Source organism: Notamacropus eugenii, chromosome 4 (assembly GCF_028372415.1).
Source record: "Notamacropus eugenii isolate mMacEug1 chromosome 4, mMacEug1.pri_v2, whole genome shotgun sequence".
Lineage (NCBI taxonomy): Eukaryota > Metazoa > Chordata > Mammalia > Diprotodontia > Macropodidae > Notamacropus > Notamacropus eugenii.
Window position 1 is genome coordinate 63,638,428 of NC_092875.1, and position 24,154 is coordinate 63,662,581.

General features: G+C 44.1%; 1 protein-coding gene across 1 annotated transcript in view; it reads right to left on the minus strand.

Annotated features, from left to right (window-relative positions):
• Nucleotides 1–24,154, minus strand: part of TMPRSS9 (transmembrane serine protease 9) — a 60,437-nt gene that overhangs the window by 8,748 nt on the left and 27,535 nt on the right. Inside the window, 8 exon segments of the mRNA XM_072606526.1 lie at nucleotides 2,820–3,306; nucleotides 7,506–7,642; nucleotides 8,219–8,490; nucleotides 11,056–11,227; nucleotides 12,590–12,917; nucleotides 17,643–17,779; nucleotides 17,888–18,162; nucleotides 22,157–22,328. Of these exon segments, the coding sequence (XP_072462627.1) occupies nucleotides 2,820–3,306; nucleotides 7,506–7,642; nucleotides 8,219–8,490; nucleotides 11,056–11,227; nucleotides 12,590–12,917; nucleotides 17,643–17,779; nucleotides 17,888–18,162; nucleotides 22,157–22,328 (1,980 nt within the window).

Here is a 24,154-nt window from a genome sequence, read left to right on the forward strand (position 1 = left end):
GACAGGACTGTAAAACCGTCCAGTGGGAAAGTTCAATAGTAGGTTCTGGGGATGTATAGCTTGGAAGAGAGACTTAGGGTAGACATTATCAATGTATGTAAATGCTTTTCAAGCTTCCCGTCACTATGTAAATATTTTGTCAGTTGTGATAACATTAATTACTCTAGAACCTACTGGGTTATCATGTATGGGAGAAGGATTAGGCTTATTTTGCTGTTAGAATCATTGTGGGCAGTGTGTAGAGAGGCAGAATTAGTCTCAGTGCAAAGGAAAACTGCCTGACCATTGGAGCAGCCCAAAGGGAACTAGGCTGCCTCCAGAGGTAGTGAGTTTCTCACCACTGGTGGTCTTCGAGTGGAGGGGGGAATGACCATTTGTCAGAGACATTACAGAAGGAATTCCTGTTCAGGTGTAGGGTGCACTAGCAGTCCTAGCTAGAATCATATCATTTTAGAGTTGGATCTAGTCCAAAATGCCCAAAAGACTTATCTCCCCTACAACATACCCAGCAAATAGTCATCTGGCTCCTATTAGAAGAAGTACTAAGAAGGGGGAGCTCGCTACCTCCCAAGACAGACCATTTCACTTTGGGATACCTCTAATTAGTAGGAAGTTTTTCCTTATATCACAGCCAAATGTGACTGTCACATCCACCCATGGCTCCTTGTTCTACCCATATGGTTGAACCAAACAAATCTAATCCCTCTTGGACATAACAGCCCTTCAAATACTAAGAGCAACAGTCATGCTGCTCCTGAGTCTTTTCCAGGCCAAATATCCCCTGTTCTTTCAACTAATCATTGATGACCTGGGCTCAAGACCCTTCGCTGTCCTGGGGTCACAGATATGGAGCTGGAAAGTGGAAGGAAGAGTCCAGGAATAAGTGCTTATGGAGTGTCTACTATGTGCCAGGCACTGTGCCAAGTGCTTTACAAATATCTCATTTCATCCTCACAACAACCCTGTGAAAGTATTAGACCTTTAAATGTCCTCTCATCCAATTTCCTCATTTGACAGTTGAGGAAATTGAGGCCCAAGGAGGTCAAACGACTTGCCCAAGGGCACACAGGTAGGAATCAGAGGTGGAATCTGAGCCCTCTTTTTTATGTGGTCATTTTTATCCTCTTCCAGAAGTGTTCCATCTTGTCTAAGCTGTGGTGCTCAGGCCTAAACGTTAACCCTCCACTTTGGTCTGACTCGGGCAGAGTAAAGTTGGACTCTCACTTCCTCATTCTGGAAGGGATTTCTGGGCTGCCGGGTCCCACGGCTGCCTCCTCCTGAGCTGTGGTGTCATTCGGTCCTTGTTCCATCATATCTGACTCTTCATGACCCCATTTGGGGTTTTCTTGGCAAAGATACGGGGGTGGATGGCCATTTCCTTTTCTAGCTCATTTGACAGATGAGGAAATTGTGGCAAACAGGGTTAAGTGACTTGCCCAGGGTCACACAGCTAGTAAGCACAAGGCCAGATTTAAACTCAGGAAGATGAGTCTTCCTGACTCCAGGTGGGGCACTCCGTGTACTATGGTACCTCCCAGCTGCCCTCATGTCGAGCTTGCAGCCCCCTAAAACCCAGAGATCTTCAGAAAAACTCATCTAACCACGTTTCTCTCATTTATACTTGTAGAGTCAGGCTTTTGAAGTCAAGGGTAAGACTTGACATTTGTTCCCGTTAAATTTAGTCTCACTAGATTTGGCTCATTGTGCTAGACCATCAGACTCATTTTGGCTCTGGTGTGTTAGTCGTCCCTCCAGCCGTCAACTGCAAATGCGGTAAGCAATGCCGTGGATAAGGTGACCAAGAAGGCACAGTAGAGAGAGTGCTGGACCCGGAGTGAGGAAGACCTGAGTTCAAATCCAGCCTCTGACACTTACTAGCTGGGTGACCCTGGGCAAGTCACTCAACCTCTGTCTATCTCAGATTTCTCACTTGTAAAAATGGGGAAAATAACAGCACCTACTTCCCAGGGTTTTTGTGAGGATCAAGTGAGATCACACAATGCCTGGCACATATGAATGTTAGCTCTGATGATGTTGATGACCTGAGTTCAAATCCTGCCTTGAACACTTACTAGCTGTGTGATCACACACATTGAGCACATCATTTTACCTCTCTCTGCCTGCCTCAGTTTCTTCTTCTATAACATGGGGATGAAAACAGCCTCTACCTTGCCAGAATCTTTGTGAGGATCCAATGAGATAACACATGTAAGATGCTTGGTAAAGCTTAAAGAGCTTTAGATTAAAGTTGGTCAGAAAATTGGTCAACAAAACAGGGGCAAGTGTGACTCAAGAATGAGGAAACTGTTGGCCAGCACAGGATCACAGGTGGCTTTCCCTTCCCCAGCCCAGGCCACCTGTACTTTGGGGGTTCCAAGCAAGCCTCCCAGTTGGTCTGGGTTTTATACAGTCAATGTTTTCAAATTGGGGTTCAATCTCTTTTTCAGTAGATGATTGAAGGCAGGCAGCTTGCCTGTTGTCATGGGAAGCATGTGGGATAAGATAAGATAACTTGGAATCACATTTAAACGCTGTTCTGTAAACCTATGTGACCCTATGCGAGTAACTGAGCCTATCAGTGCCTCAGTCTCTCATCTCCAAACGGAGAGATCAGATGACCTCTAAGGTCCATTCCAACTCTAAATCTGGGCCCCTAAAAACTGGGCCACCATGATTTGTAAGCACAGAATACAAGTGCCTTGTTAGGGTGTAACTCCTGAGAGGTGATCTCTAACTGGTGCTACTTAACACAGTTGGAGAATGGTAGTAGTCAAGAAGCCCGTGCCACCCAAGCTAACTTTTTCACATTATTACTGTACCTGGAAGCTGAATGGGTGTGGCTGGTTGGTGGGTTTGTGGTGGAGGGGGCAACTTGCTACTGGTGGTCCTGAGCGTTGGGATGACCATACTGGTAGACCTCCTGGTCGTAGTTTCGCTGGTAGGCTGTGGGGTAGTTCTGCTCGTCATGGCTCCATTAGTAGTCTCACTGGTAGGCTGGCTGGTAGGTGTGCTAGTGGGCTTGAGGGTGGTTGTGCTGCTCGGTTTGGGGGTCACCCATGTGGTTGTTATGCTTGAGGTCGCTCCTAGGGGATGACTGGTGATGACAGGTGTTTTCTCTGGTGAGAGGGTGGAGCCAGTCTGCAGGCCAGGTGAGATGGTGTCCACAATCCAGTCTTTGAGCCTGGTCATCCGGGAGTACACTCCTGGCTTTTTAGCTTGAGCACATCCAATCCCCCAGCTCACAACCCCTGCCAGATAAAACACGCCTGGGGTCTCTTCACAGGCCAGTGGCCCCCCAGAGTCTCCCTAGGAGAGAAACATAGGCAGCTGAGGATCCCAAAGCACTATCCAGAGGGAGGATCGTACCTAACTGGGGGAGGGATTTCCCTGGCATCCTCATTTAATTCTACACCTTCCTGCCCTTCTTTTGGGTCTGTTTTTACAGGAAGCAGCTTGATTTGATGGCACCAAGATTTGAATTGATGGTCTGACACTTAGCTGTATTAGACTGTGAGCCCTTGAGGACAGGGGCTGTTTCTGCCTTTCTTTGCATCTCTAGCATTCTGCATGGTGCCTGGTACATAGTAGGTGCTTAATAAGTGTTTACTGGTTTTGACTGGGTGACCTTGTACCAATCTCTTTACTTCTAGGAGGCCTAGTTTCCTCACATATGAAATGCGGATAATGCTTAACTATGCTCATTTCACAGAGTGCTTCAGGGAAAGTACTTGGAAAAATAGTGGTAATGATTGGGACCTTCTCTCAGCCTGTCTATAATTTTGGAGGACCACTCAGTTAAACAGATCAAGAATAGGGTGCTTGATGCAGACATTCATAGGAGCATGGAATTTAGAGCTGGGAGGGCCTTAGAACGTAGGATCTCAGAGCTGGGAGGGCCCTTAGAACTCAGGATGTCAGAGCTGGGAGGGTCCTTAGAACACAGGCTGTCAGAGGTGGGAGGGCCCTTAGAACCCAGGATCTCAGAGCTGGGAGGTCCCTTAGAACAGGGAATGTCAGAGCTAGAAAATACTTTATAACACAGAATATTAACATAGTTCAATCCTTTCATTTGACAGATGAATAATCAGGCCCAGAAAAGTAAGTGATTGTCCCAAGAGCATCTGGGCAGTAGTGACAGAGCTGAGGTTCAAACTGCTTTCCTAGAGCTGACAAAGGCACCAAACTTGAGGAGTTCACTCCCTGCCTTGCACAGTGACTTCTGTTTCCTTGAAAGGCATCAGAAGGCCTCAGCTCCATCATTTAGGGCCTATATAATTTTTCACTACTTAGTTGTTCTTTTTAGACCACGATTTCTCCAACAGTCAAATAAAAGGGTTGGACCAGATGGTGCAGCACAGTGGATTTGAAGTCCATGAGACCTGGGTTCAAATTCTGCCCCAGTTATTGAATGTGGGAAGGTCTTAAACCTCTCTGTGCCTCAGTTTACATCATCACGTAAAATAAGAGATGGAGCTAACCTTAAAGATCCCTTCTGACTACATCCTTGATCGGCTGACACTCTGGGACTTGGATCTTTCCAAGCCGCCCCCAGATGGAGATGCTGCTGCCTCTCCTCCTGGAGGCTTGTTCCAGAGGTCTGCAGTCCTTGCAGCCTTTCCTCTGATAACTCTTTTTAAGCTCACCTACGCACAGGTGTTGTTGCAGTTTGAAGCAGTTATGCCCATCACTTCTTTATCGTTCTTTGTGGGGGAAAAGGAAAAGCATGCAGGGGAAACTGAGGCTCCTTCCTGCTTTCCCTTTGCCCTTCAGGGATGCAGAGTCCATCCCTGGCTCATTTTGGCAGCTTTTCTCTGGACTCTCACCCATGATTTCACAGCCCCCTAAAGATGTGGACACCCAGACTGGTCTGTGACACCCTCCTGAGAGCCAGGCCCAAACCAGCTGACCTATTTTATAACATATATATACACATACATATTTGCTAAAAGGAGGAATTGTGCCTGTCCAGATGGTAGAGTGGCAGGAGTCAGACAGAAAGGGTGGAGCTTTTGCCTTGTCAAAAATCCATCCCGATTACAAAGGGATTTACTGTTTCCCTTAAATAGCACAAAACCTTGCCTGTCCCCAAATGTTAAATGAATCCATGCAAGAAGATTCAATATAGACACAACTCTTCAGAAATTATCAAAGTCCTTCTCTTCCTTCAAGGCTTTGTACAAATACTCTACCTTTCATGAAGTTCTCCCTGATTTCCCCCACCCAAGATGGAAAAGTTCTTTCCCCTTCCTCAAATGTTCCTGGATCACCTTTTCTGGCTCTCTCTTTTGTCCCCCAGGACACTCTTCTGTGTTACACCTCACTGGGGAAATGTCATATTTACCCTCCTCATCTCCACCCCTATTCCCATAAGCTCCTTGAGGCTAGGACTGTGTCATTTTTTTCATCTCTGTGGCTCCAGCATCAGTTTCAGGGCTTTGTATGGAGGAGATGTTCGGTAACTTTGGTGAACTGAATGAGTCTATTCTGTACGTTGTTACACTGATATAATTATTTTCTTATTTCGTGGTTGTATTGTCTCTGATCCTGTTAATACATCTATGATTCCGCTAGCAACCCCTCCAGGCTTCAGTCATATGGTTTTCCTGTGTCAGTGTAGTCAAAAAATGCATCCCCCTGTGGCCAACCTGGTGACAGCTTCTCTGAACTTATCTCAGTTGGTCCTTGGACGAAGCCAGCTGTAGAGTTGGTTAGCCAGTGGGTCCTTTCCTGCCATTCTAGCTTGGGAGAGTCTCCCAGGGCTTGTGCTATGCTGGTCCCTATGTGAGCCAACAGCCAGCTCCCTAACATGGGGAGGCCCATGTGTGAGCTAGCCTTTAAAAACCCAAGAGCTCAATTCAGGATCTAAGCACCAGTCACATAAACTCAAAAATTTTACTTGTTTAATATGAGGGAAGATAGAGTCAGATTGCTCTGAGCACTGTTCCCATTCTACATAGATGGATTCAGCCATGGTGGAAAAAGGACGTTAGGACATTTTGCAATTTCTGTGTTTGCATTCTCCAGCTACATTTTGCCTCATAAGTGTCCTGGTGTCCCATCAGTTCTAATGGACAGGAATGCTCCAAGATGGGGTGGGTGGTGTCTCCCTTTAGTGCTCATCTTTTCCTCCATGATGTTTCATGACGGGATCCCAGCTATGGCTAACCCTAACGGGTCCTGTCATGACCATACATGAGTGAGAAGGGCTATTTTCCAGATAGTAGGCTCTACCCTCTGAATGGCAGGCTTTGCTTACCAGGCCAGAAAGAACCCTGCCAATGTGAGTAGTGCAAAGCTGGATGGGTAGTCAGGCCGAACTGTGGTGCCTCTTCCCTCACTCACCGGGATTCTCCCTCTCTGTCTTCATTTGAACTGGTAGCTCTGAATGTGGCCTCTTCAGCTTTATGTTGAATGACACTGACCACAGTGAGGAAGGTAAGAGTGGTTACGTCCTGGCAGGGCTAACAGAGGAGGAGGCTATGTTAACTCCTCCTGCCTCGTAGGCCTTTGGAACCCATCTGTCCAGGAGAGTTTAGAAGCAGGCAGTCCTGTTTGAAGGTAAGAAGGTGGACCTTAAAGAGAATGTTAGCAATCATTAGGTCCCCATGCTCTGTCCCCACCCTCCACCCCTGGAGTGGAAGAAACATTGGATTTGGAGTCAGAGCTGGATTTGAATTCTGGCTCTGACAGTGACTGTAAGCAAGTCTCACTTTTCTCATCTGTAAAATGGGGATAATAGCATTTGTACTATCTCCCATGCAGAGTTCTTGTGAAAAAATTTCTTTGTAAACCTCAGAGTGTTGTATAAATGTGAGATATTACTATCACTATTAGTATTTTAGACTGGTCCTGAAGCCCCCTCAGTCCACCCTCATTCTTTTTTTTAAATAATATTTTATTTTTTCCCTAATTACATGTAGAACTCACCTTCATTCTTACCCTTGGACCTAGGCTAGAGTCAGTCTAAATTTTGAGATTAAAAGAGCCTGTGGACAATATTCACTTAATTCAACAGTTCGGTTCAGCCCTTACTATGCTACAAGGTCCTAGGGAAACAGGTGAAAAATGACACAGTCTCTGCCTTCAAGGACTTATATCCTATTAGAGAAGTAAGTTGTGTACACAAATAAGTACAAAGGAGAATGAAATAAAAACATAGAAAAGGTGAAACAGAGGCCTGAGGAGCAGATTCATGGAAGGTATCGGGGGAAGGTGACACCTGAGTCGGTCCTTGAAGGAACGGGAAAGTTTCAACAGATTGAGATATCTAAACTCTCCAATCTTTTGATCCCGTGGAGGGAGTTGGCTCCAAGCATGCACAAAGGTTCAGAAGTGGGATAAAGCTCAGGAAACATCATTGAATGACCTCCATCTTGTCTTTGGATGGGACCCATTCCTTCAGTGGCCCATCGCTTTCTCGGACTTCATGATTGGCCCTTACCTTGCTCCACCATGAGATGGGATTTCTGCTAGTTAAGATGGTAGTAGGACTTGCCTATGTTTACCTGACAGGAATCTGTTTTCCCCTCCAGAAAACCAGCACATATCATACGATCAGTGAGGGAGAAATTGTAGAGCATGTTACATGTCTCTTGATCAATGATACCCACAGATGCCTTCTGCAGGATCTCGGGCTTAGTTGCTGCAACAACAACAAAAAAGTATGAGTTGAGACTGGTGATCATGTTAATCAGTTAGACAAGTTACCTACAATTCCAGGAAAGGACATGTCCACTAAGCCCTAAGAGGGAAACCTTGGAGGGAGACGGATGAGATTTTATTGAATCGTAGAATTTCACTCTTAGAAAGGACACCAGAGACCAGTGTCTATGTTTTCATCCCCCTCCAGACAGATGAAATATCCCATGATATATGGGAGTGGGACTGGATTTGAAGTCAGAAGACTGAGACTTGAACCGTGACCCTTTTACTTACTGCCTGTGTGACCCCAGAGAAATCCCTTCCCCTCTCTGATTCTTACAGAGTATAATGAGGGGCCTAGAATAGATGCTCCCTAAGATTCCTTCCAGCTCTAAACACTACAAATCTATGATCCTTCACCCATCCCTGTTGGAAGCACTGTCATGCCCTTTTTTTGTTAGAACCCCCAGAGTCCCAAAGGGTGAAAATGATGTAGAATTCACTGACGTGATGCCATGGGGAGGCCAGTAAGCAGGTAACAGGATGAGATGACCTCGGAGGTCCTGGCTGAACTCACCGTTGCCTTCATGAGTGTTTCCCCATCCAGAAATCATGCACTTCTGGCCCACAGGGAACTTTTGGATGGCCAGGGGGAGGCAGACAGGCTGGATATAATTGTTGAAGAGCAGCGGGCTGGCCAGCTCTAGCACGGCTACATCAAAGTCTAGTATGACGGGGTTGTAGGAAGGGTGGAGCACCACGCTCTTGATGCTGACCTTTACAGCACTGCCGTCTGTCCCGGTGAGGGACGTCGTCCCCAAATACGCTTTCACAAAGTCCACCTTTGTACTGTGGAAATAGAAGTCCACATAGACATCCCCCAACCCACTGTCATCGACAGGGGCTTGGGAAAAGGTTAGACTGGAAGAAAGGGAAGGTATCCAGTAGCTTAACCCATCATCTCCTGGGATAAGAAGTAGTAGGGTAAAAAACCAGGAGGCTCTTCTAGGAAGGCCACCATTGTGTGATCCAGGGTTCGAGCCTGGCTATTTGCAAAAGACTCCTCATTGATGGAGAGAATGATTATTCTATGCAAATACTCTGGTTTGAACCCTGGCTTATAATATGTGATGATTGCCTAGAGATAGTTAAGAAACTCTTCCCATGTATCAACCTGTGAATCTCTCCCCTCAAAGACATCCTGCACTTTACCACCTCCCTGCTCACACCATGCCCTCTCCCTAGAGAGACAGCTGAATTCCTACCCACTTTTCAAAGCCTAACTCCATTGCTATCTCCTCCACAGAGCCTTCCTTTATCTTCTTGCCTCTTTTCTCTTGGACCTCCAGTCCCTGTGGGCTTTGCGGGAATTTCTCTGCGGAACTTGTCATCACACTATGCAGAATAGTGTGTGTGTGTGTGTGTGTGTGTGTGTGTGTTTGTATGTGTGTGTGTGTGTTTCCCCCTTACTATTAGCTGCTGGAGGGCAGGGATCATAGACAAGGACATCACCACATTAGATTTTTAAAAAGACACATGCTAAAGATGAAAGCAAGAGCTGGCAGCAAAGGATGAACATTCTGGCATGGCATAGTCTTGGTACAAGAATGTTGGGAGTCCTAAATTCAACCTGATTCAAAAAGCATTTATTAAATGTCTACTGTGTACCAGGGATTGGGGATGATGCAAATGACAAATGGAAACCCTCCTTGCTCTCAAGGCACTTACACTGTAAAGGCTCTCCAGTGGAGCTAACACCCTACAAAGAGAGAGAGAGAGAGAGAGAGAGAGAGAGAGAGAGAGAGAGAGAGAGAGAGAGAGAGAGAGAGAGAGAGAGTCAAGATCCCCAAATATCTTGGCAGGCTAAAGTTCAGAATGAGCCAGGGCTGGCAAGAAAAGTCAACGACACCCCAAAGGGTTTGGTTTTGTTTTTGAAGCAAAAATAGGAAAAGGAGGAGATTCATAGAAGGGATGGACAAGTCGTCAGGGTGGAAAGGATACTGCTAAGCATTCAAGGAGAGAAGGTGGTGCTACACAGTACTCTTTTGGGTTTTGTTTTCTGGGACAAGGAGAATGTTCCTTCAATAGACTAGAAAAGACAAAATAAAAAGTGCTACTAGGGAGAAGAAGGTGCATGGGAAGACAGCAGCTTATCTCTGCCTTTGATGAGTTCACGCCCAGATGAGATACATGCAATTAATCAATCAATAAACTTTTATTAAGCACCTCCAATATAACATGGCAGGCACTGTGTGAAGCACATGGAGGCATCATGCCAAAAGAAATGCCAGCAGTGGCTGCTGAATGCCTGTAATCTCTGGAAGATCTTGGCAAATGGGAGAAATGCCGCAGGTTGAAAAGGGCAAAGTCCTGATTTTCAAAAAAGAGAAGAGGACAGACATGAGCTTGAATTTGATTTCTAATGGAATTCTCTTATGTATTATTGTTATTGATTTTTTAGTTAATCTTTTTGATTTGTTTAAGGTCTTTTTTTTAATCAGTCATTTTCAGATATTTCTTCCTTATCCTTGAACCCGGTGACTTCTTCATTATTACAAAGAAAAGCAATTAAGGAAAGCCGATCCAGCAATGGCATCTGATAGCATGTATAATGTTCCACATTCACAGAACCCCTATCTCTCCACTGAAGAATACATTTTATTATCTCTTCTCTGGGGCTAAGATTGGCCAGTATAATTACTATTATGTTGTTACACTATCATGTTATTGACCAATCTTGACCAAATCTTAACCAATAGCATGAATTCAGCAATCTTAGGGCAGCTAGGGGGTTCAGTGAATAAAGTGGCAGGCCTGGAGTCAGGAGGACTCTTCTTCCTAAGTTCAAATCCAGCCTCAGACATGTACTAGCTGTATGACCCTGGGCAAGTCACTTAACCCTGTTCTTCATCTGTAAAATAAATTGGAGAAGGAAATGGCAAACCACTCTGGTATTTCTGCCAAGAAAACCCCCAAATTGGACACAACTGAAAAACAACTAAAAAACTTGTTAATATGATCTATCCCTAAGTAAGAGGAGCTGCCTCAGGGGTAACAAGTTCCCTTTCCCTGGAGGACCCTGAGCAGTGTGGTTCGATGTGTGTCCTAATGGGGTTCTGGTTGAGGTATGAGATGGCCCCTGAGGGCCTTTCATTCTATGATTTTGTGATGTTTAAAATTTGTCTCTTTTCTCTTAGTGCCCACCTAGAATTGGGCTCTGAACACAGTTGGCATTTAACAAATGTTTGTTGGATGGATGGATGGATACGTGAGATTGGGTTGAGGGTACACACCCTCACTAACCGAATTTTAACATGAATATGGGTGAAGCTATATTGATAGGAGATAACCATGGGGCCATCGGAGGAGCCAGATCCCCACTGCATTTCCCAAGTGGGTAAGGCATGTTCTTACTGATTGAAGCAGTGGGCTGCCGACACCAGCCATCTCTCCCCCACCACGGTGGCTCCACAGAAGTGCCGAGACCCTTCCTTCAGGCTGACCTGCCACGGAACCTCACCCTTGGCAGCGTCAAATCCCCCAATGATTTTGCTGGGTTTTGGCATGCCAGGTCTCCCCCCACACTCTGCAGAGAGGCAAAGAAGAAAGTGCCCTACTTGTCAGAGACTTTTTCAAAAACCAGAGGGGAGAAGGATGAGTAGATCTTTCGATCCATCCAGGTTGATTCCTGAATTTGAGATGGAGTGGGTGTCTTAGAGGCCCAGGGCCTGGCAGAGGCCCAGGCCTAGCTCTGTCCAGCTGTGCAACTTTGGGGAAATCAGTGCCTCTGAATCTCTCCTCTCCTTTAAGGTAAAGTTGTTGAACCAGATCATTTCTGAAGTCTCTTCTAACTTAGATTTATAATCTGAATGCAAGAAATCAATCCATTGACTGATCCATCAACTGCAGCAGCCCAGACAGGCCTTCATTCCCACCCTGGCCCCACTCCTGCCTCCCAGGTTTCTAAACCATGCTTCTCATTCTGAAATTTCCCTCAGTACCCAGAGCTTCCTTGGCCTAGAATATACAAACACCCCCATGGGTGTTCTCAATAGGGAATATATCTGTAGGGGCCACCCCCTTCTCCCTATGGTGAGCACTGGGGTCCCCATTTTATGGAGGAACCCAGGTCAGCCTTTTTTCCCTTCCCAGACCTGTTCTTGGCTTTTGAACCTTGAAACTGTCCTTCCATTTTCAGCTCCCTTTTCTCTCTTCCCCCATGAGAATGTAAGCACCTTGAGGTCAGGGATTATCTTTTTGTCCCCTTTTAGTTGTATCCCAAGCTTAGCATAGGGCCTGGTTTTAGTAAGCACTTAACAGATCCTCCCTCCCTCTCTCCCTTCCTCCCTCCTTCCCTCCGTTCCTTCCTTCCTTTTTTCCTTCCTTCCTTCCTTCCTTCCTTCCTTCCTTCCTTCCTCTCTTTCTCCCTCCCTCCTCCTTCCCTTTCTCCCTCCTTTACTCCCTCCCTTGGCATAGTGGTTAAAGAGCTGACCTTGGAGCCAGGGAAAGCTTGGGTTAAATCTTGCTTCTGACTCATAGGGTCTGTGTAGGCCCTGGCTAAGTCACCAGAAGTCCTTAACTGTTTTGTGCATCATGGACCACCTTGGTAGTCAGTCTGGTGAAGCCAGTGGACTCCTCAGAATAGTTTTTAAATGCATAAAATAAAATACATAGGAAATTGATTATATTGAAATACAGTTTTTAAATATTTTTTTTAAAATGAGCTCCTGGGCCTCACGACAACTCTTAAAGTTGCAGAGAGGTGCTGACCTACATTGGTAAAGAGAGTTTCCCCCTCTGGAAGGTCCCTCTACCAGTGGAAGTCCAGTTCTTATCCATCCTTAATTATTATTTTTATTGTGGATACACCCCTCTCTTGGGGAGTGGCTGTGAGGGATCCTAACACTGCTCTGAGCTGCTGATATAGAGCCCCAGGTCTTGTGATTACCTTGTGGCCTGGAGGTGGTGCCTGGGTAGAGAGACATGTCCAGCTCTGTGCTGGTGACCAGCTTGGGCTTGGTGGTGATGCTGGTCACAAGCCTCTCTGTAGTCAAGAGCCAGTCATTGCTGGTGGTGAAGGAATCAGGAAAGAGAGCTGGTGTACTGACAGTGGGTGCTGTTGAGATGGTCTCCAAAATCCAGTCTCGAACCCTGGTCACACGGACATAGACCCCCGGCCTCCGAGCTTCTGCACAGCCGATGCCCCAGCTTACGATGCCAGCAAGGAAGAACCTCCCTGAGGGCTCATCACAGACTAGTGGTCCTCCTGAGTCACCCTGTGGGCAAAAGCCACAGATTTGGGTCCCAAATGATTTCTGTGATCAGCTCAAAACTCAGCTTGGTTGAACCCTGATAAAGAAATCACCTTCCACTCCCCACTTTGGGTTTCCCCATGTAGAGGTCCTATGGAAGTACTTACGTTGGATAAGAGGCATCATCCATCACAAAGAGAAAGGACCATTTTGGGGATGGGTGGTGGAGTGTGTGTGTATGGGTTCAGTGGCAAGATATAAATCAGGACAACTGGAGATGATGTCCACCATCTTGAACTGAATATCCAGTGGACATCTTTTTTATTTTTATTTTTTTTAGTAATTTTCTGTATTTTTTTGTAAATAGTATTTTTCCCCTTTACATGTAAAGGTCATTTTCAACATACCTTTTTTTAAAATAAGGTTTTGAGTTTCAAATTTTTCTCCCTCTCCTCTCCCCAAGACAGCAAGCAATCCAATATAGGTTATACACGTGCAACCATGTCAAACATATTTCCACATTAGTCATGTTGTGAAAGAATGAATGGAACAAAAGGGAAAAACCACCAAAAAAATGAAAATAGCACGTTTCCATCTGCCTTCAGACTCCATAGTTCTTTCTCTGGTGTGGAGAGCATTTTCCATCCTGAGTCTTTTGGAATTGTCTTGGAGAAGAGCTAAGTCTATCATAGTGGATCATCTTCTGGACTCTGGGCCCAGTCTGTGCAGTATGGCACCACCTAGCTGCCTCAAAATCACTGACCCACTGGGCTTATTTTGTTGTTGTTCGTCCTTCATTCTCGAAGAGGACCGTGACATCAGGGAGGTGATGCCATGACACACAAGTGAACTGGGTTTAAGTGAGGGAGGGCTATGCAAGGTCACCAACCTCACTTTCTCCTCCAGAGCCATCTGGGTCCAGCGGCCAGATATAAACCAGGATGACTGGAGATGACCCTGGATGCAGTGGGAGACCCTGGCGTTTTTAAGGTAAGCTCCTTCCCAGACCTCAGTTTGATTAAGATAATACCCATTCAGTGATTAAGGCTAGGTTAGAAATAGGCAAGGAATGACCTCTATTACCTAGTCAAAAAAAAAAAAATCAGTCTGAGAGGGGAAGACCTTTAGGGTTTTTGGTCAAAATAGAAACTACTGCTATTTACACTGACTCTGAGCCATCAGGGCCCAAACAATAACTGGTGGGCTTGGACTGGGACCTATTGTTGGCCAGTCAATGAGAGCCAGAGTGATTTAGATGTAAGGCATAGTCATTTTAAGAAAGAAATCTAGCCTGTAAGCCCCAAGATATCTTTCAAGGTTTCATCCTTCAAAATTTACATTCCTTTGGGCAGAGCACAGCAGGTTAGGATATGATACCCTATGTGGACAGAGGGAGAGGAGAGGAGTAGAGGGGAGGGGAGGACAAGGGAAGGGAGGAGGTATGAAGGAAGGAAGAAAGGAAAGAAAAAGCTGTATTGCCTAGCCAGAAATGGCCAGTTGGGTAGCCATTGGGGCAACTCATGCCACTCACAGGTCATGGTTTGTTCTTTGTTCTCAAAGAGGACCATGACTTCAGGAAGGTGATGCCATGTCACAGTCCTCTTTGAGAAAGACACATATGCTTTTGGACATGGCCAATGCAGGAATTTGTTTTGCGTGATTGTACATATTTGAAGGGCAGCTAGGTAGTGCAATGGATAGAGCGCTGGGACATGGAGTCAGATATAAATGCAAATCCAGCCTCAGATATTTACTAACTGTGTGACCCTGGGCAAGTCACTTAACCCTATTTGCCTCCATTTCATCAAAAGTAAGATGAGCTGGAGAAGGAAAAGGCAAACTCCTTAAGTAACTTTGCTAAGAAAACTCAAATGTCAGATATGACTGAAATGACTGAATGATGATTGTTAAATTGAATTTAAAAAAAATTGCAGAGTAGGGAAGACTTTGAGACATAGCTTTCTAGTTCAGCTCAAAAGGAAGCTGGATCTCAGTGGGCCCATAATTTCAAAACAGATTGTTCCCCAATCATCCCTCCCTGAGAAACTCTAACCAGGAGACATGGCTTCCATTCCTTGGTTAGATACTATTTTTAGCAAGTTGCTGTGTTTCCACAGAAACCACAGGCTCACAGAATTCGAAATCAGGCCAGCTACTCATCAACCAGGGGAACTGAAGGAGACAAGGTCTGAGAGGTGTCCAGTGGCAAAGAGTCAAGGAGTACTATTGTGTCAGAACCTGAACAATTGAGCCTTCCAACTTAAAAAAGTCTCATGACCCCCTCCAGGATGGGGCAGGATGCTAAGAACCACTCATTCAAGGTTTCCCAGACCCGGGTTGCTCATTCACCACCCAACCCCATTTGTATGAAGAGGAAAGCAAGCAGCAGGTATTTGTTAAGTACCTACTATGTGCCAGTCACTAGGAACTAAGTTTTCTTGAAACCAGCATCTGGTTTCAGATCCTGCCTCTGACACTAGCTGTCATTTAACCTTTCACAGCCTGTCTTTTCTATAAAATGGGAATAAACCTGTGGAGGGCAGGTGGTCTATATCTGAGCTTTTACTGGCTGTGACCAGAGCTGATCATAGTTCTGGAGCTACAAGGGACCTCGGAGACTGTCTAATTGAACCCTCTCACTCTCCAGATGGGAAAACTGAGGCCCAGAAAGGTAAAGGGATTTACTCAGGATCACAAAGGTCAAGGGGGGAATTTGAACCCAGGTACTCTGACTCCAGGGTCAAAGTGTCATGATGCCAATTCATTCTCTACCTATTCCAGGTAGATCATGTCAGAAAACACTTTTTTTTTTCCTTCTCCCCTTTTGGATGAGATAAAACCTGAGGACAGTCTGAAGTATGGAAAACAAAAATGAGAAAAAGAAATGGTTCCTCCTCCCAGTGCCTTGACTCCTAAGTGAGGCTGAGAGTCTTAGATGAGCCTGTGCCTCTAAAGGTTTTACAAACCTTGATGGACTGTTGGAAAGATGAGCTGTCAGTACTATTCCTGGCAACCTTATAGTCACTACAAGGAAAAATCTCCTGTAAAATGATGGGGTTGAAGTAGATGGCCCCTAAAATTTCCTGTAGCTCTAAATCTGTGATCCCAGGAGGCTGGGGCTACAGAAGAGCTATACTTCACTTAAAGGCCCTCAAGACATGGCCAGGGGAGCATTTTTTTTTTCATTAAAAATAAAAACAGCAAACAGACTGTTTTTGGTTCCTTTGCCTGGTTCTGATGGGCTGGACAAATACCTTCCCTTTTCTAGATCCGTTTTCCTCTTTATCAAAGGAAGGGACTGGACAAAGTGGTTCCTTAGGTCTTTCCTGTCTCTGAAATTCTTCATTTTCTGTCCATCCAGGCTCTGACATTTCTGTGTCCTATGTTCAGCACTGCAGCACCTTAAATGGCAAAACACTGGCCTGCAAGAGGGAGTCTCCAGCTTCCTGTCAGGGAGTGGCGCGGGCCCCAGGAAGCAGATGATCATGATTATTATAAGAGGCAGTGTGACCCAGTGGATAAAGGGCCAGCCTTGGAGTCAAGAACAGAATAAGCATTTCTATAGGACTTACTATGTGTCAGGCACTTGACAAATATTATCTCATTTTATTTTCACAACAACCGAGTAAGATAAGGGCCATTGTCATCTTTATTTTATAGACGAACCAAAGGGTTAAGTGACTTGCCCAGGGTAACATAGCTAGTAAGTGTCTAAGGTCACATTTGAACTCAGATCTCCTCAACTCCAGGCCCAGGTTTCTATCCGTTGAGCCACCTAGCAGCCCCAAAGGAGACTTGGATTCAAGTATTACCTCTGACCTATCCGGACAACTCACTCACTCTGTCCTGTTCCCAGACAACATTTGAAAGCTTTACATTAGAGATTAGTTGCCTGTCTGTTTTGGTGGAGGGAATTTCCACAGTAGGAGTTCATTAATCAATGAAATTAAGTCCAGACCAATTTTTTTTGAAGTGTACTTCTCATTTCTGCAGTGTTTTACAGATAACACAGTATTTTCCTTAAAATGTCCCTCTGAGGTCAGCATTGCAGATAATATTATCTGTATTTTACAGATGAGGACACCAAAGTTCATGATGCCATCTGCCTAAGGTCACTCAGCTATTTAATGTCAGCCAAAATTCAAACCCAGCCTTCCAAGTCTGTTTCTACTACTCCACACTGCCTTTCAGTGCAGATGCATTAGGCATTTCAACAGGTCCCCTAACATAGAGTGAACACAGAGGCAGATGGGTGAACTTAGAATCAGGAAGACCTTGAGTTCAAATCTGCCTACCTGTGTGACCCTGGGTAAGTTATTTAACTTCTGTCTTACTCAGTTTCCTTATCTGTAACATAAGGATAATAACAGCACCTCCCTCTCTGGGTTATTGTGAAGATCCAATGAGCTAACCTATGGAAAGAAAGCATTGGCATATCTTAAAAACACAATACGAGTGGTAGTTCTGTTATCAGTTTTACTGTCACTGTGACCTCCTTGAGGATAGGAATATCTCTTGCTTCTTTTTTGTATCTCCATCAGGTTCTTGCTCCACAATACCTGGCACATAGTAGGTGTTTAATAAGCGTTTATTGACCGATTAGTATAGAGGTTCACCCACCAGTTACTGTCTCGTAATGGGAGTAGGTAGTTTATAGGAGTCACTAGCCTATCTCTTGGGATTGATGAAGCAAAAACATGATGCTCAATGAGAAGGGCTAGGTTCTGCACCCAGAGACTGGCCCCTCACCTGGCATGAATCCACCTTCCCATCCAGGTAGCCAGCACACACCATGCGGTCCGTGAGTGAGTTGCTGTAGAGGCTGGCACACAGTGCCTGGTCTAGGAGTTCCACGGTTGCCTTCTGGAGGACTTCAGGTTTCACCACTATGGAGGAAAGAAAAAGCAGACAAATGGTGTTAGAAGCACCCTCCCAACCTCATTTAGCCTTCTGTCTGGGCCCCAAGTTCTTTAGCCATTCCCCAAAATGCTTACAGAAGTCCTCCTTCAGGTAGCCCCAGCCGGAGATAAGACATTTCTTCCTGGGAGGGAAAATGTGAGTGGCAGAGGGGAGGCACACCGGCTGAATGTGGCTGGTAAAAGACAGGGGGCTGCCCAGCTGCAGGACGGCTACGTCAAAGTCTGCGGTGTCTGAATTGTAGAAGGGGTGCTTGATGATCTGGGTGACACGGGCCTTCACGGTGCCACTGTCAGAGCCGCTGAGAAAGGTGGTACCAGCATAGGCCATCCAGACTGTGGGGTCCTGGAATCTAGGGAAGCAAACCACAATCAGGCTCCCTCTGGATGCTCCCATCACTTTACAGCTTTGGAGAAATGCTCTTCTCACATTTGGAACTGTTCCCCCAAAGCTATTACACCATGATTCCTCTCTTACCTTATGCCTGTACCCCCAAAGAGACCAAAGAAAGAAGAAAGGGCCCTATGTGCACAAAAATTTTTTATAGCAGCTCTTTTTTTATTATAGTGAAGAACTGGAAACTGGGGGAGGGGGGGATGCCTCTCAAGTGGGGAAGGTCTGTTAGGGTACATGCATGTAATGGAATACTTTTGTGCTGTAAGAAACAATGAAGGGTTTCAGAGAAACCTGAGAAGATTGTAGGAACTGATGCAAAGTGAAGTGAGTAAAACCAAGAGAACAATTTATACAAGAACAACCACACTGTAAAGCTAAACAACTCTGAGTGGTCTGTATCTGTGCATGCAGTTTAATTCCCAGATTCACTCAAAGCCTTCAGACTCTTTTCTTTCCTAAGAATTTTACACTTGTCAAATCCAAATTACATAGATTGCTGGAGAAAGTTTTAATGAGATGAAGGTTGATGTACTTTTCAGTGGAGTGATAGAATGTTGTATACAGTCATGTTCAGTCCTGTCAAATTCTTAGTGGTCCCATTTGAGGTGTTCTTGGCAAAGTTACTGGAGTGGTTGGCCATTTTCTTCTCCAGCTCATTTTACAGATGAAGAAACTGAGGCAAAAAAGGGTGAAGTGACTTGCCTAGGGTCACACAGCTAGTAAGTATCTGAGGCCAGATCTGAACTCAGGAAGATGAGTCTTTCTGACTCTAGACCTGGCACTCTATCTACTGTGTTACCTACACCAGGATATAATGAAGACATTCACATAAATCAAGGAGGTAATAGGATATTTTCTTTTGGTTTCTTTTCAGATTTAAGCACTTCCCCAATCTCCATTCATTTCACCTAATTTGATTTAGTAATGAAGTGAGGAGGAGGAGGAAGAGGGAGATGATGGTTCTAAGGTGCTCTAAAGTCTATAAGGTGTTTTTTTCACAATTGTTGGCAAAATGAGTGAAAGTATTATTGTCCTCATTTTGCAGATGAGCAGAAGCTCAGACAAGTTAAGCGATTTGACCCAGGTCACATAACAATAAATGTCAGAATTAGGACTTTGAATCTGCATTTCCCTGAGTCCCTATAATTCCACCCTACCCCATCCCACTTCAAGTACTGAGTGCAAAAGCTTCTTTTTAAAAAAAAATCCATTTTACTTCCTTTTCTCCCTTTCTCTGAACTTCACTTTCCTTCTCTCTTTCTCTGACTCATTACTTCTGATCTGTCCTCTATTGTGATTTTATCCCCCTTCCCCCTTAGTCAAAATGAACAGGCATGTAGCCATCTGGCCTGGGTACCTGTGTTACATGAGTGAAGTGACTTGCCCAGGGTCACACAGCTAGTCAGTGTCTGAAGCCAGATTTGAACTTAGGAAGATGAGTCTTCCTGACTCCAGGCCTTGCATTCTATGCACTATGGCGCCACCTAGCTGCCAATTTTATGTCTTACCTAATGTTTATGGTCAGAGGTTCCTTGAACAGGGTTCTTTCTATTCTCCTTTATCGAAGGGAGATACCTTGTTGGAGGGAATCTTTTAAAGTGGCATTTTGTTCTTCCCAATCAAAGGCTTTTTCTTAATCAATCAACAATAAGCATGGTTGACTCTTGCATTCTTTTTCATCTCTTAGTCAGTTGAAAAAGGGCAAAGTTGTAGTAACTATAAAATATCCCTTGTGAAAGCCTACCTATTTCTTACAGATGCCCTCATCAAGGGTGCCCTCAATTTGTGTGTAGATGAAAATAGATATGTATTTTACACAATCTTTATGAGTAGTTATTGGTGTTGTACCAGGTACTTTGAGGGATGGTATTAGTAAGGTTCAAGACTTGTTTCCATGTCTTTCCTATCTTCCCTTCCTGCAGATACCTTGTACATTGATGCCCTCACAATTGTACCACTGCAGCACAGATGAATCTCCTCTACATATGCTTGGTATGATCTGGCTGCTTTTCCTATCTTTGTTCTGCTTATTGATAGTTCTACTTATCTCATAAGCATGTCTAAGACTGTCATGTTAAAGTTCAAATGTGGTGAAACCAATTGCACCTGTAAACAGATTGTTATAAAAAAAGTCTTTGCAGATCTTTTCCATTTTTCTTTTGTATGTTGTCCTTTCATTTTCATTCTTTATGTCCTTGGAATGACTTTGTGTAGATGGATCTCTTGGCAAAACCTTTTAAACAAATTTTTACCTTTACTATATTGCCTCAAAAAGCAGAGAGGAACAGTGGAGGGAATGATGATCATAATAATACTATTTATAATAACAGCTAGCATTTATATAGCTTTAAGATTCACTGAATATTTTGAGATTTGCATTTGTCACAACCAACCCTGTGAGATAGGAAGTTGTGGAGAAACTGAGGAGATTCTCCGCAGCCCCTTGCATGACCACCCCATGACCTGACATAAGGAATGTAACTTAAAGCTGATATGTGTAACCTGTGACATGCCACAGGAAGCAACACATAAATATTGGAAGAATTAATGAACCATGTAGCCAAGGTGAAGAGATCCTTATCTTAAAAGTCATAAAACTCCTTAAGGGAGGAAGTGTCTATGTTCAGGGATCTAGTAAGTCCTTGGGCACATTCATCAAAGTGGAGAACTGGAACTTCAGCCAAGTTTCCTTCTTTGATCTCTCTGCTCTAACGGTCCTCTTTTCCCTGAAGCTACATGTATAAAGGACTGAGTGGGAGAAGGATCTTTGGAGGTCTTTGCTACAGAAGTGGGGACACCTGCTTCTGCTTTTCCAGTGAGGACCATTGTCGACTGCTTCCCCCCTTTCAGCTTCCCTGGTCGCCAAAGTGATGAAGCTCAGACTTGGTTGGTATACTTTCTCTTTTTCTATTCTGTCTTAACTATTATCTACTGTTTATTTGTATACATTTTCTAACATATTATTTGTAGTAATAAAACTTAATTGCCTACTAAGCTTGTTTTAGTACTTGTCATTGTATCTTAAGATCCAAACCTAAAGTAAAAGTACTGCACAGTCCTTAATCCCTTTCAGTTACAGATGTATAAGCATTATGATCCTCATTGCACAGGTGAGGAAACAGAAGCTCAGAGAGGTATAACAATAAAAACAAAAACACAATAACAATGATTACAATGCACATTTTTATGGTGCTTTAAGGTATAGAGAACACTCTGAGGTCAGTAGTAAAGGCATTGTTATCTCCTACACTATTGTAAGCTCCGTAAAAGTAGAAATTAAGCCTTGTCTAAACCTTATTTCCCTCCTCCCCCAGAACCTCACACATTACTCTGCACACAGTAGGGACTTATTAAATATTTGTTGAATTTGTATCCCTATTTTTACAGATGAGAAAATAGAATCAGAGGGATTTGGTCCCACAGCTAGAAAGTGTAGGATCCAGGACTCAAACTCAGGTCTTCTGAATCTAGAACTGACCTATTTCGCACTATACCATACCACCTCTCTAGGTTCTACATGTTGTAAGTGATGGAACCCAAAGTCCAAGCCTGTTCTTCTGATTCTATGCAGCACTCTTTCTCCTTCATCACAATATAGAATGGCACATATGACACAGACCTACACACTGTAAGGCAACATAATAAACATAGTATTCATAGAGTGTTAATGGTAGAAGGGTCTGCAGAGATTATCTAATTCAACAATCTCATTTTGGAGATGAGGAAACTGAGGTGAAGGTCACACAGCTAGGAGCATAGCCATCGGAATCTGAACCCATATCTCCTGACTATAAATTTGATGCATCTTTCTCAATACCTCCTCACCTTCTGGTGCCACGCCTTGATTCAATGCAGTAGAAAGAATTTTTTTTCAGTTTGCCTTTAGTGGGAAGTGGTGGCCATTCTGAACCCATTTGAGAGGTGGATGGATGAGAAATTAGGGAGCTTACTCATTGAAGCAGTGAGCTGCAGATACTAGCCATTTGGCACTGAGGATAGCTGCCCCACAGAAGTGCTCATTGTTTTCTCGAAGACTGATTTGCCATGGAAACTCCCCTCTGGTAGCCTCCATTCCTCCCACAATCCTGTTGGCTGATTTCAAGGCAGGTCGGCCTCCACAATCTGAAAGAGACAAGACCTTGGACTTTTACCATCAGGAACCTGATAATCTGTTACTGAGAAGACCCCACAAAATCGCAGATTTGGAAGAAATCTTAGAGGCCATGTGGTGTCACCCATCTCTGAGAAGGAATTGACCTTCCCAACAAATCTAGCTTTGCAGAACTCTAGCTTCTTCTATTGCTGTGCCACTACTGTGACTCATATTGTCTTTACAGTCCTCACTGATACCTGATACCTCCAAGTCTTTTTCAGCTAAACTCTCATCTAGTCATTTCACTCCCATCCTATACTTGTACTTGATTCTTTGAACCCAAGTATAAGACTTTACATTTAACCCTATTATATTCCATTTTATTAGAATTAATCCTTCATTCTAGTCTAAGATTTTTTTAAAGATACTAAGTCTAACATTCAGTATACTAGCTGCATTGCTTCAATAAATATTTCTACCATTTTGTTATTCTTGTTCAGTTGTGTCCAACTCTTTGTGACCCTATTTGGGGTTTTCTTGACAGAGATACTAATAGGTTTTTCATTTCCTTCTCTAGCTTATTTATAGATGAGGAAATTGAGGCAAACATGGTTAAATGGCTTGCCCAGGATCACATAGCTAGTAAGTGTCTGAGGCCAGATTTGAACTCAGGAAGACAAGTCTTCTTGACTCTAGGTCTAGTACTCTATCTACTGTGACATTCAGCATATTAGCTATATTGCTTCAATAAATGTTTCAGTCATGCCTTTACCTAAGTTATTGATTAAGATGTGGAACAGCCCTGGGTATAGCATAGATGTGTTTTGGGTACATCGTTAGAGATCTCTTAGTTGACACCAATTCATTAATTTTGGGGGTACAGTTGGGCAACTAATTCTAAGTCCAATCAAATGTGCTAATATTTGATTCACATCTCCCTATCTTGTCCATGAGAATCACAGAATCACAAAATGGTAGAACTGAAAAGGCCCTTGTTGTCTATCTAAGGCCAACCCATACCCCAAGAAGAATGCCCATGACTGCAGATTTGAGAAGCGATCATCAAGCCTCTGTATGAAGACCTTTGATGAGGGGAAGTCCACTCTCTCAATGGCAGCCCATTTCACCTTTGGATAGTTCTAAGTATTAGGGGGTTTTTCCCTGAGATCCAGCCTAGATCTGCCTCTTTTCAATTTCCACCCATTGTTCCTAGTTCTGCCTCCTGGAGCCAAACAGGACAAATTAAGCCCCTCTTCCATGACAGTTCTTCCAATACTTGATGACTGCTCTCATGTATACCTCTGAGTTGTCTCTTCTCTGGAGTAAGCAATCTTTGCTTCTTCAACCAATCATCATATGATATGGACTCCAGGTCCTTCACGATACTGTTTGCCCCTCTCTGGACAATCTTTATGTTATCAATATCCTTCCTAAACTGTGTCATTCAGAATTGAACACAAAACTGAGGCAGGGTACATTGGGGTAAAAAGCACAGAATTTAGAGTCAGTTCATCTGGATTTGAATCTTAGCCCTGCCATTTACTATCTGTGTAACTTTGAGTAGAATACAGTGGGGCTATTGTCTCCTTAAATTACATCTCTCACTGAAGCACTGGTTGTGTTGTTGTTTCTTGGGGGGCTTCTATATCCCACTGTTGACATCTATTAAGCTTATGGTGCACTAAAACCCCTAGATGGTTTTCATACCAACTGGTCTGTAACCATACCTCCTCCACTTGTACTTATGAAGTATATTTTTTTTAATGCAAGCATGAATTCACATTTATCCTTATTACATTTCATCAAGATAATATGAGAAGCTTTAATATAAAACCTATAGCTAATTGTATGAATC